Source organism: Mustelus asterias, chromosome 17, assembly GCF_964213995.1.
Source record: "Mustelus asterias chromosome 17, sMusAst1.hap1.1, whole genome shotgun sequence".
In the NCBI taxonomy this organism is placed as follows: domain Eukaryota; kingdom Metazoa; phylum Chordata; class Chondrichthyes; order Carcharhiniformes; family Triakidae; genus Mustelus; species Mustelus asterias.
In genome coordinates this window covers 31915412-31928440 of record NC_135817.1, presented here as the reverse complement: position 1 = coordinate 31928440, position 13029 = coordinate 31915412, and the positions used below count along the sequence as shown (strand labels likewise).

Below are 13029 nucleotides of genomic sequence, written 5' to 3'. Positions count from 1 at the left end.
AAAGTTGAAATTTTCATTACTTTGGTACATTTGGCCTTCCACAATATATCCATGGATATGTGGCATTTTCACATATAGACTTATCAGATATATAGAACAAACAAACAACTGGACCAGGGCAAAAATACAACCAAGATCAAACTCAACGCCTCACATTGCGACTGTGTTACAAGCACTATCATATTGCTAAAGACAGCTCAACAGGTTCTGTGGGTGCACACCTAAAACAAGTGTTTGGCCCCTTATACAGGTAAATGAAGGGTCCTAAGCTTTTAGGTTCACTTGGAGAAATTGTTTAAGATTGAAGAGAGCAGGTGGAAGGCTCGCTCTGTTCAGGATTGTTCAATGGCCAACATAGTTTAAGCAGTAGTAAGCAAGGTTACATTTTAAAAATGCCAGCATTCTTATGGAGCCAGGCACCCCAGACTCCACAGCTCCTCATGATTTTCCATCCTGCACACCCCCTCACATTGACTCCCTCAGGGAGAAAGAGGGGAAGAAAACGCTCAGCAGGAAGTCTTATCTACCCAGGGTCTTAAGGGATCATTTCTCTCACTCAATCAGCAGTGAGTGCATCACCTCTGTTTTACAAATACAGTCCTCACTGAAATCTGACAACTCTTGCAGGCAGGCTTGTAATATCAGAGCAGGGAAAGGACGGCACTGCCAATGACTGTGAGGGTGATGACGGGAGTAAACTTCTTTGTGTTAGTACCCTCCCAGTTTGAGGTGGGACATATCTTTAACTTCTACCAGTTTGCCATTCACATTAGGGAGGTGAGTTGAGGTTTTCACTGACTCGAGAGAAGCAGGCAGAGTTTGCTTTGCCAGGATGGTAGGCTTTCCCCAAGGTGGAGGCTGCCATCACCTGCAAGACATGGCCTTTGTAGGTGCTGCATCTAAATGTTAAGATGTATCCACAGGGGTTTAACTTCCTCAATGTGCAGTTGGTGTGAAACCAAGATATTAAAGACAGCACAAATTTAAGTTAATCATGAAAAGAATGGAGGAGATTAAAAGAAAATCCATTGCATAAAGTTTTATTAGGACTTGCAATATCTTACCAGATGCAATAGTAAAACTAGAATCCATAGGGGAATAAAAAGATCATTAAAGAGATTACAGACTTGACTTTCTACTTGATTACACTGATTTTTCAGCACCTTTCCCTTATATTAAAGTAACTGGCATATAAGATTGCAGAATTTTATGTGCAAACTGTCTTTAGCGAACTCACATCATGTTAGGAGCATCTCAGCTCAAAACAACTGAGTATTGTCCCAGAGTGAATTAATCACCATTGGGAGCTCCTTTCATTTTACTCATTTGAGTAAATTAAGCTAGAACTGCATTTATTCATTCATGGGATGTGGGTGTCACTGGCAAGGCCAACATTTGTTGCCCACCTCTAATGGACATTGGGAAGGTGGTGGTGAATCATCTTCTTGAACTGCTCGAGTCCATGTGATGTAAGGAGGGAAGGAGACATTAGAAAGTGAGTTCCAGGGTTTTGACCCACTGACAGTGAAGAAATAGTGCTATGGTTCCAATCAGGATGGCGTGCAATTTGGTGGGGAACTCGCAAATTGTGTTCCCAAATGTCTACTGATCTTGTTCTTCTGGGCGGTTGAGGTTGCTGATTTGGAAGGTGCTGTCTAAGGTTGCTTTTCAAGTTGTTAGAGGTGCATCTTGTAGATAATACATACAACAGCACTGTGTGCCTGTGATGGAGTGAATGTTTAAGATGGTGGATGGAGTGCCAGTGATGCGGGCTATTTTGTTCTGGATGGTGTTGGAGCTTGTGTACACCAAAGACAGGCATGTTTGGAAATGTTTTGCATTACTTTTTAAGTTTACTCAGAAATTGAAAATAATTTTGCACATTGTTTAAAAGTCATTTTCAGCGATTTATAATCGGGCTACTCAAAGGTGATGGTTTGATGGTGTGTTTTAAAATGTTTGTATTTTTTGTGGTGAAATTGAGTTGTTATTGTTTTCAAGAAACTCTGCCAAGTGGTCACTCTTTAATACATCATGGAATATCTTTAAAAATAAAACAGCCTGATTGTGCCAACTCATGGCATTCAGTAAAATACAATATGCCTAAATGGAAATTCTGGGGATAAAATACTTTTCAAAACAGATGCAATTTGGACCAGAACCACTGATTGTGCCCCAAAAAACCTATTCCTATATGTTTCAACTGTAAAGAAATAAAACAAACAGTGCAATATATTAGCACTTTAATTTACCTTTCTGGGACAATCACTTCATTTCCTTTGGGCAAGGAGAAATCAGCTGCCTCACTCCCGATTATTGTTGCAAAATACACTATGCGTTTCATGAAGGGATTCTGTAATCGAACCTGCATCAAAGTAATAAAAGCTTTATTTTTGAAAGAGCAACATTTAGCGCTCATTTAAACTAAATGTTTAATATTATTGTTTGCATAGAACTTTCAACTAACATAGCTCATCAGGTTCTCTTTTCAGTGGAGAATGGAATTAAATTGCAGGCTCGCTCAGAGCTGACAGAAAAACAATGGGTTGAATTGAATGACAGCTTGCTATTTTGCAAAATTCTATTCCACAAAATAGTAAAATATGTCACATTTCAACTGCAAGTTTAAAAATTATGATGTTTATAAACAAACTGAATAAAATTCTTGTGTAATTGCCTTAACTGTCCCACTAGTGAAAGGATTGAAAAGCAGGAAATTGTCTAGAGGGTGTAAGATCATCATTCTCATTGATCAGCATAGTAATAAGATGTCTACTTAAAACTCCCTTAAGGAAACAGGTAATTTGAACAGCATTAATATTTTAGTGATTGACACAAATGCGAGACCTCAAGAATAGAAGGAAGGAAGGAAGGTGAACAGACATTTAAATTTCATTACTTTTCACTGCAAATGGTAAACATGTGAAATGGAATGCCCTCTAAGGCAGTGGATACAAACATTATGAAAGAATATAAGAGTAAATTGGACTGATACTTAGAGGCATCAATTTTTCATGGATAGTCCAAATAGACTTTTCTCATTTTTGATGATGTTTCAATGTACTGTTTCTGTGTATAGAAAAAGAATAGGGATAGAACAGGACAGTGCCAGTTTACCAGTTCAAACTGGGGGCATGAGACACTTCCTGCACCATTATAAGTAGGCTCAAGGCACATTTGATACTTTACTGTTTTAAGAATTCAAAACTGTTAAAATGTCTCAAGCTTTCTTCTTACAAACTACAGACTCCTTAAACCCCACATTGGTGCCACCAGATCATCTCTGAATTGACATATCCTGAGTGTTATGAGTGTGTGGTGTAGCCCCTTTAAGAGGATGGGTCAGGTGACCCAGGGTGAGGGGAACCTGCCCAGGAATCCGCCTCGACAAATGGTTGAGGGCTGGAGTGCGATGGGAACAGTTCGTTAATAAACCCCTCTTTGTTCCTGTGGCTTGCCTCCATGTGATCCTGTGATCTTGCATTTAAAAATGTCAATCCTCAAGCCTTACGTTATACTCCCAAAACATATGAATCATGAAATTTGACATTTTGGTAATAGTACTCATTTGGTTTCTTGAGCATCCCTGGTTTTAACTACTTTACCACTGGTAGCTGTGTCTTCAGCTGCTGAGGCACTAGAATTCCCTCTCTACCTTATTTTCCTTCTTTACGATGCTCCTTAAAGTTTATCTCATTTATCATGCTGCTGGTCAACAGCCCTAATATCCCCTTATGTGGCTTTGTGAAGCACTTGGGGATGCTTTGTTACATCAAAAGCTGTCATATAAATATAAAGATCCAAAGATGTGTGGGTTAGGTTGATTGGCCATGCTAAAATTGCCCTTAGTGTCCTGGGATGCGTAGGTTAGAGAGATTAGTGGGTAAATATGTAGGGATATGGGGGTAGGGCCTGGGTGAGATTGTGGTCGGTGCAGACTCGATGGGCCGAATGGCCTCTTTCTGTGCTGTAGGGTTTCTAAGATTCTAAGATAAGTTGTTGTCAATGTCTCCCATTAAAAGCAGGGGGATTGGAAAACCTACCCTCGTCTGCTCACTTGATGATGTCCAGCACTACTAAAATAGGCACAATGGCCTGAACGAGTATCACAGTTTAAATGATTCCCCTGAATTTTATATTTCATCCAGATTTCTCAGTCCAATACAGTATTTAATATGATACATTCTGGAACAACACCACTCTGTTGTTTCTAAGGATGAGGCCTCGTTGAATGTGTTGCATAAAGATTTTGAATTTACACCAGTTAATTGGATTCATGTCCAATGAATACCTCAACTGATAAAAAAAATTATCATATTAAACTGGCAATAATACCGCCCAAAGTAGCTTTAGTGCCTGGACTCCTACTTTTCACATAATGTCAAGTCAAAACAAAATTAGTGGCTGTGAAAATATACAATTCCCTCCCCCACCCCTACTCCCACTCAACAGCTTAACTTTCCATTTGTGGAATGTCTGTAAATAGAATAATCCAACCTCTGCTGTCACAGGGGATGTAAACTAGATTCTGGAATGGGAAAACTAAACTGAAGTTAATGCAAATGGCTCTGCTGTTAGTTTTGTTTTCTGCAATGTTACTCTAAACTTCAACCCCTTCCCTTCAGCAGAGCAGGAAAATTACTGCAAAACAGCACTTGGAAAAAGATGTGTGTAAATTGCTATGATTTTGAAAGGAGCCTCATTTTACTCACCTGTTTAACAACTGTAGCATGCAGGGCACCAGTGAACTCAACAGTTGCCTTCGGACGATAGTTAGGAAGTCTTTCATACAAGTAAACGCACAGCATGAGCATTGTGATGGGATTTGGATCTGAGATGTCAGTGGCCTGTTTAATCAACAACAAAAAAGCCATCATATTTTAAAAGTTTAAAAATTAGTACTTCAACACTGTTATTGTTAGTGATCTGCATGATTGTAAAATTGTGTGATGGATTTTAAAATTCTCATCCTTGTTTTCAAATCCCTTCCTGGTCTTTCCTTTCCCTATCTCTGTAAGCCTCAACCAAACCTTCAAACTTCCAAGATACCTGCACTCCTCTAACTCTGGCCCCTTGAACAATCCCAATTATAGCTGCTCATGTCCTGGTCTTCAGTTGCCTTGGTTCCCAGGCTCTAGAATTTTGTCCCTACACTTCTGTGCATTCTTGTCTCACTTTTCTCCTTTAACACACTTCTTCGAACTTGCCTCGCTGGCCAACTTTTGTCGTAGAGTCATAGGGCGGGATTTTCCGGACTCGCTCGTCCCAAAATCATAAAATCCTGTCCGAGATCAATGGACCTTCCCAAGCACCACCCCTTGCCCGCTCCAATTCCCTTGGCAGGCGGAGAGGGGGTGGGTAAAATGCCGGCCATAGAGTCATAGAGCAATACAGCATGGAAACAGTCTGGCCTAACACCTCCCTATGTGACTCCATGTCATATATATTATGTTCTTCTGATGCCTAAAATGGCACGTTATAGATATAAGCTGTTGTATGTAAAATTACAATAATCATCACATCTAAAACCAGGGCTATTTTTATCGAAAAAGTGAAATCTTTGATCTCTTTACCAAATTTATTCTCAAATAATGCAGATCTTCAATAACATTAATTGGGGGGAAAAACCCTGCTTCTGCTTATTGTTATGCCAGTAGCCAGGAAAGATAAATATTAAGAACACAGGGAGAGGTGAGACATTCTGCATAGGTTCTGGAATATACCACATGGAAGCAATGGAGGAAGCTGAACCTATTGTGGCTTTAAAATATTTGCAAAATTTGAACTTGAAAGGTGCAAAAAAAGGGCAAGAAGAAGAACTAAACTGATAGTTCTTCCAGGCCACTGGAATAGCTGGTATGACTAGCCATCTTCTGCGCTGTTCTATAATTCTTCATGTGTTTTCTTATGCTTTTAGTCACTATCCAGAAAAAACATACCTGGTAACTTTACAGGCAACTATGGTAAAATCTAACTCAATGTTATTTAAAAGAAAATTCTGGTTGCGAAAGAAAATATGATTTTAGTGGATATCTGAAATTATATTAACATCTTAACCAGTTAATGTTAACAATATTTGTGTCAAGAAGCTTTAGAAGTATTAATGTATTTGTTCGGTCAAGGGATGAGAGTGTTGCTGGGTAGATCGCCAGTGATTGCCCATTCCTATTTGCCCTCGAGAAGGTGGTGGTGAGCAGCCTTATTGAAATGCCGGAGTCTGCAGTCTGATGGTATTCCCACTGTGCTGTTCGGTAGGGAATTCACAGATTTTAACGGATCAACTAAGTATAAATTACCACATCAGGATGGTGTGTTATCTTGAAGGTGGTGGCGTTTCTATGCCCCTGCTGTCCTTGACCTACTAAGCAGTAAAACACTAAGGTTTAGGAGATGTTGTCAAATAAGCCTTGGCAAGTGTCTGCCATGCACCTTGTAAATATTATCCACTGCAGCCACAGTCCACTAGTGGAGGGAGCAAAAGATGATGGTATGGAGTTGCCAAGCAAGCAGGCTGCTTTGTTCCGGTTGGAGTTTCCCAAGTGTTGTTGGGGCTGCATTCATCCAGTCAAGTGGAGACTATTTTATCACGTTCCTAATTTCTGTTTTGTAAATGACAGAAAGACTGGAGAGTCAGGAGGTGAGACATTCACCACAGAATTCCTAACCACTGACTCACTCTTGTAAGCACAGTATGTATGGTCTTGTTACCAGTAGGTTTCTGATCAGTGCTGACTGCCCAGGACAGTGATGGTAGAAAATTCAGTGATGGTAATGTCACTGAATATTGGAGCAGGTGGTTAAACTGTCTCTGTTTGGAGATGGCCATTGCCTAGTAATTATTGGGTGTGTAAATTACTCGCCACTTATCAGGTCAAGCCTCAATGCTCAATGTTTTCTTGCTGCATACTGCCTTTATCTGAAAACTGAGAGTGGTAATGAACAAAGTATCAGCATTGACTTTATGATGGAAGGAAGATTAATAAAAAACCTAAAGATGATTGTGCAAAAGACACGAGCCTGAGGAATTCCTGCATACCTTGGGACTGAGATGAATGGCCAAGAACCACTGCCACCTTTCTTTATGCCAGGTTGATCCCAATCCTCCCCGCCCCCTCCGATTACCATTAGCTCCAGTCTTATTTGTGCTCTTTGATGCCACACTTGGTCAGAAGCTGCCTTGATGTCAAAAGCAGCCATTTTCACTTCTTCTCTGCAATTCAGCTCTTTTGTCCACATTTGAACCAATACTGTAATGAGGTCTGCAGCGATTGACCCTGCTAGAACCTAAACCGAGCATCAGTGGAGGTGGTTATTGCTGAGTAAGTGTTGCTTGATAACACTGCCTCTGGCAATTTTCATCAATTTGCAGGAGATTGAGAATCTTCTGGGTGATAATTGACCAGAGTGGATTTTTCTGGTTATTTTGTGGACAGGGCTGACCTGGCCACTGTGTTGTGTGGATGCCAGTGTAATTGTTGTACTGGAGATACAGAGGTTGGCTGGAGGTGCAGCTGGTTCTGGAGCACAAATCTTCTCCACTGCAGCCAAGATGTTGCCAGGGCCTATGTCATTTAATGTAGTTGGTAGGCTCAACTGTTTCTTCACATTACGGGAATTAATCAAATTGGCTGAAGACTGGTCTGTGTGAAACAGGGAACCTTAGGAGGAATTGGGATGAATCATCCACTCAGCATTCCAGTCTGAAAATAGTTACAAATACTTTAGGTTTGTCTTTCCCAATGATATGTTGGGTTGTGCAATCATGGAAGAGGGCAATGTTTGTGAAGCTTCCTCCTCCAGTTCAATTGTCCACTGCCCTTCATGATTGGATATGATGGGACTTCAGAGCTTTGATCTAATCTGTTAGTTGTAGGATTGCATAGCTAAGTTCATCGCATGGTGCTCCACTGCATTTAAGTTCGATGTTGTAGCTTCTACAGGTTAACCACATTTTCAGGCACGTCTGGTGTTGCTTCTGACATGTTCTCCTACAGTCCCTTGAACCAAGGTTGATCCACTGGCTTCACGGTAATTCTCGAGGGGGGGTTATCCCAAGTTGATGGCAGTGGTTTAACACAATCTTACTGCTTCTGATGGCCCAACTGGGCAGCCACATGGTGCTTTGGGCTATTTCACCGAGTGGTATGGCCACATTTCACCCAGTTGATCAGCGGAGAATGTCCTCAGTATGAAGATGAGACTTGATCCCTGCAAGAACTGTGTAATGGTTACTCCTACCAACACTATTATGGACAGATGCATAGATTGCTGAGAATGAGGTCAAGTAGGGTTTTCCTTTTGCTGGTTTCCTGGGTGATGGACATTGAAGTTTCCCACCCAAGAAGGAGTACTCATTCATCAACTGAGTGAGGACAATAGGTAATAAACAGCAGGAGCATTCCCTGCCAATGTTTGACCTGATGCCATGAGACGCCATGGGTCCTGGAATCAATGTTGAGAATTCCCAGGGTCATTCCCTTCCCACTGCATAGCACTGTGCCACCACATCAAGTGAATTTCACCTGCGGTAGGACAGAACACAGGGATGGTGATGCAGGTGTCTGGGACGTTGGCTGAAAGGTATGATTCTATGAGTATGGCTGTGTTTGGCTGTTGACTGACAATCCATGGGATGGCTTTCTCAGATGTTAGTGAGGATAATTTGAATGGATGATTGGGTTGTCAGTTCTGGCGGTTGATACCATCTGGTCTGTCCAGTTTTTTTCATTCTTAGTCTGGTTTTTGGCAACTTGATACAACTGAGTGGCTTGCTCAGTCATTTCACAAAGCAGCTTAGAATCAATCACATTGCTGAGTGTCTGGAGTCACATACGGGTCAGACTGGCTAAGCATGGCAGATTTATTTCCCTAAAGGACATTATTGACCAAATGGGTGATTATGACAATCTGGTAGTTTCAATGGTTACCATTGGTGATACTGATCTTTTACTCCAGATTTAGTTAATTAATTCAATTTAAATTCCCCGATTGCCATATCAGGATCTGAATCTGGATCATCTGAATATGCTTGTCTGATAAAATGACAACACTACTGCATCCATGGGTTTTCGTTCAGAAACAGGAAACAAGAGATATGGCACAATGATCAATCATTCAGTTTACCTGTATATCAAAATCTAGGCCAATGGTATTGAATGCTTTTAGGATGACCAGACTATTATGCAGACATTGCTCAGGAGCAGCTGGAGAAGTGTACATATTCTTAAAATGAGTTATAATCTGCAAAGAAAGACAACAAGTTGTATTTTTTGTTGCACAAATCTACAAATGAAAATCAATGTTAAATGATTCCAAATTTAACTAAATATAGCATTGTTTTGTTAAAAAAATTCAGTCTAAAATAGATCAGTAGAAGATTTGAATGATGAATATGAAACTAATCAAATCATTTCTCTTAACCAATTTTAAATATAATTGCAAAAAATAAAACCCAAGGGTGGTGCCCTGGCTCCAACATCCAAAATGTTCTTGGCTGATATTTCTAATAACAGCTATAATATTTTCAGATTGTTTCAAACCTTCTTCTCTGAAATTATTTTGAATCTCGGATTCAACACTAGATTACGAGGTACTTATCCATTCTTTGATATCTAGGCAAGGTTTCAATAGCATATATAGCAAATGAACCACAAACTAAGGGTGGAATTCTCTCTTTTTTTGACTGTGTCGAAATAAGCAGGAAAAGGAGCCTGAACTGGAAGGCAGTGGCATAATGGTATTGTCACTGGACTAGTAATCCAGAAACCCAGAGGAATGTTCTGGGAACCTGGGTTCAAATCCCACCATGGCAGATGGTGAAATTTGAAGTCAATAAAATCTGGAATTAAAAATCTAATGATGACCACAAAACCATTGTCAATTGTTGTAAAAACCCATCTGGTTCACTAAAGTCCTTTTGGGAAGGAAATCTGTCATCCTTATCTGGTGTGGCAAACATGTGACTCTTAAATGCCCTCAGGGATGGGCAATAAATGCTGGCCCCAGCCAGTGACGCCCACATCCCATGAATGAATTTTTAAAAACTGCCACCTCCCACCCACCCACCCCCCCCCCCCTCTCTCTCCAGGGGGACATCCCTCCCAGGGGAACCCCTCACCCTAGACTTTTGCATCAGACGCTCCCACCACCGCCCCGCCGGGCTGTGTCCCCTGTGCAGTGCCTGGGGCAATGCCAAGACATTGCCTGGGCATTATCCTCTCCCCCCTTGGGGCTGTGCTCCCCGCGACGGGTTCTCTTCACTACGTATCCACTTGTCCAGACCGGTTGTAAATCTTGCTATCATACCATCACATTAGTGGCAGTGACTCCCACTGGAATCTCCGGCTTTTCCACCCGCCAAAAACAGGGGTGGAAAATCCCTCCCCAGTCTAATAACTACTTTCAGCTGCACGACTTATCTTATTACTGTCCTAAGATTTTATTCTGGACTTCAAATCAATATAATGCTAAATCAGTAATCATTTTAGGTTAAATATATCAACCATTTTCTTTCAGTAAACAACCACATTATATGACTATTTCTTAAATGCTGATGCATGTAGAATAGAGTAAACAAAATATTAAACAACAAATACAATTCAGACGTTAAAAAGAATCCTTTATAAATAATTTTTAAATGCAGTGTTCCGCCTTCAATGCATCAAGCTGGCCAGTAGTGATTTATTGCATCTCCAAGATTTCAAACTGTCTTTTCCCATGAAATGTTACAAATGTTCCCATGTTTTTATCTATGTCCCAACAAAGGATTACTGAGACTTCCCAGATTTGAAGTATTTAATTTCTCAAATTCAGAATGCAATTGCCAGTCAAATACAAATTGAACTAATCATACAACATAAGTAATGTCCCTCAAGCCTTTAACCAACTAAACTTACAGCATTTTCTCAGGAAGGACCTGACACAACCTTTCTGAGACTAGTTAGCTGGGGAACGCCATATAGATTATAATTGTCTAGTTAGACCCAATTATTGACGAGAAGGATATAAAAGTACCTTATTTCTGTTGGACTCATTAAGTCAGCACCATTTTCCGTATCTTACTAGCCTTTATCCAACTTCTGTTGACATTAGCAACTTAGTGTTAATTCAATCGAAGCTATTTATACATGAACCTTCTGCTCACCGTCACTGTGATTTTCTCAAGGTGGCTATAAATGTGATTGCCACAGGAAAAGGAGTAGAGCTCAGAGAAATAGTCCCTAGGTCAGCAACAGGTGACTCACAGAATTGCGTGATGGCCTACTTGGTTTTGAACCTCCTTACATAATATTCTGATGGTGGATCAAGGTATTCCTTTCTTTGTCCCTGTACCACTCAACTTGGAAATCTGTCTGTTCTCACATTCATCCTACCATATTCATGGGCAGACTAAATACTATCTTTCCCTTAAGGACTTAGGCATCTTCTATAAATTAATATCTTCTACAATAGTAAAAACTTAGAGCAGATTCTGTGTGTACTTACTAAAGTCATGTTTTGGTTCCTTTAAATCCTCAAGTTATGATGCAAGATTTGGTGCTATCCAAGTTCATTTAATTGACTAAATTGTTTTATTATGGGTGCAATCACAATCTAATCAGAGAATTGGGGAACAGTAATTTGGCTTTGCCTGATGCTGCAATTACAGGGTAAATACAACATCAATCTGGTACCTGACACTGGAAATCAACTGATCAAGATTCCCTTCAGAGTCAAAGTGGGTCATAGGATCAAATTAGTCTGGATGTTTCATGTCAATGCGAATCACTTCTCACTTAATCCTGACATTAAACTTTTATAATATCAATGCGTCCTATGTGAAAAACAATTTCACTCAGTTTAATATGCTAGATTATATGCAACATTTACAACTAAGACTTGCTTTTGTCTCAGTACAGAATCTACCAACAGTTGACCACCTCTGTGCCTTGTTTTAAAAAGAAACCAAATAGATAGCAAGAAGCATTAAATGCAAAAGTTCATAAAAATATCACCTACCAGTTGGGGGCAATAAGCAGCCACGACAGCTGCCAGCACTAAACCATCCAATAAATCTAAATCAAAATTAATTATCCAGCGTGTTGGTGGTACAGCACCTATTTAAAAAGAAGAATAAAAGATCAGACAGTCATCTAAAATTAAAAATAAAGATGAAAGAACTGGGTTTAGAACATAATAGTCAAACCTTGTAATTATATATTTTTGAGAACAGACAAAATAGATTTTCAGGCTTTTACTTTTGACTTGAACAAGTTTCCATTGAGGAAAGGGGGACAAATTTGCAATTAGAACCCACCTATTGTCCAAAACCGTTTACGACAATGTTCCATTCAAATACCCTAGCTTTTGTGTTGTTGAAATTTGATGGAAATAATTTGATGCATTTATATGATCGGAAGATCATCCAACCATTTTGTAAAACTGTGTTGTGAATGATTAGAAACAGGTCCATTAAAATCAATCACTAAAGTATGATATGGGATTGTGCTGGTGAATTAAATCTGCTGGAGGCTATCATGTTCACACAGTAAGTACAAGGGCACTTTTTACATCATACGCTTGCAAGTGCTAAATGAGTCAAGTACTTTTGAAACATGACTATTGTTGAAAAGCAGGAAGCCAGAGTAGAAGAACTGAAATATATGGGATGAAACATGAAATTGGAGAAGATTTCAAAACTGGAGAATATTGATGGCATGGCAATATTTGCAAGCATGGTTATAAGTTTGAAACTTGACTACGTCAAATAGGAGACTTAAGGGGTAGAAATTCATGTAGGTCCATTTTCAGATCAAGAATTAGTGTTATATTAGTTGGGGGCCTTCATTATAAATAAACAAGCAGGTTGCCAGTGGTAGCCCTATTATCAACTACCAACATTCTGGGGGTTAGCATTGAACATAAGAACATAAGAAATAGGAGCAGGAGTAGGCCATCTAGCCCCTCGGGCCTGCCCCACCATTCAACAAGATCATGGCTGATCATTGGCCAGAAACTGAACTGGACTAGCCATATACATATTGTGGCTAC

At 40.0% G+C, this 13029-nt stretch overlaps 1 protein-coding gene across 1 annotated transcript in view; it reads right to left on the bottom strand.

Annotated features, from left to right (window-relative positions):
- LOC144506053 (cilia- and flagella-associated protein 47) overlaps positions 1-13029 on the bottom strand; it is a 384789-nt gene that overhangs the window by 353274 nt on the left and 18486 nt on the right. The window contains exons 8-11 of the mRNA XM_078231872.1: positions 11998-12095; positions 9124-9240; positions 4713-4847; positions 2253-2365 (exon numbers count right to left, since the gene is read on the bottom strand). Coding sequence (XP_078087998.1) covers positions 2253-2365; positions 4713-4847; positions 9124-9240; positions 11998-12095 — 463 coding nt within the window. The remainder of the gene's footprint in view (positions 1-2252; positions 2366-4712; positions 4848-9123; positions 9241-11997; positions 12096-13029) is intronic.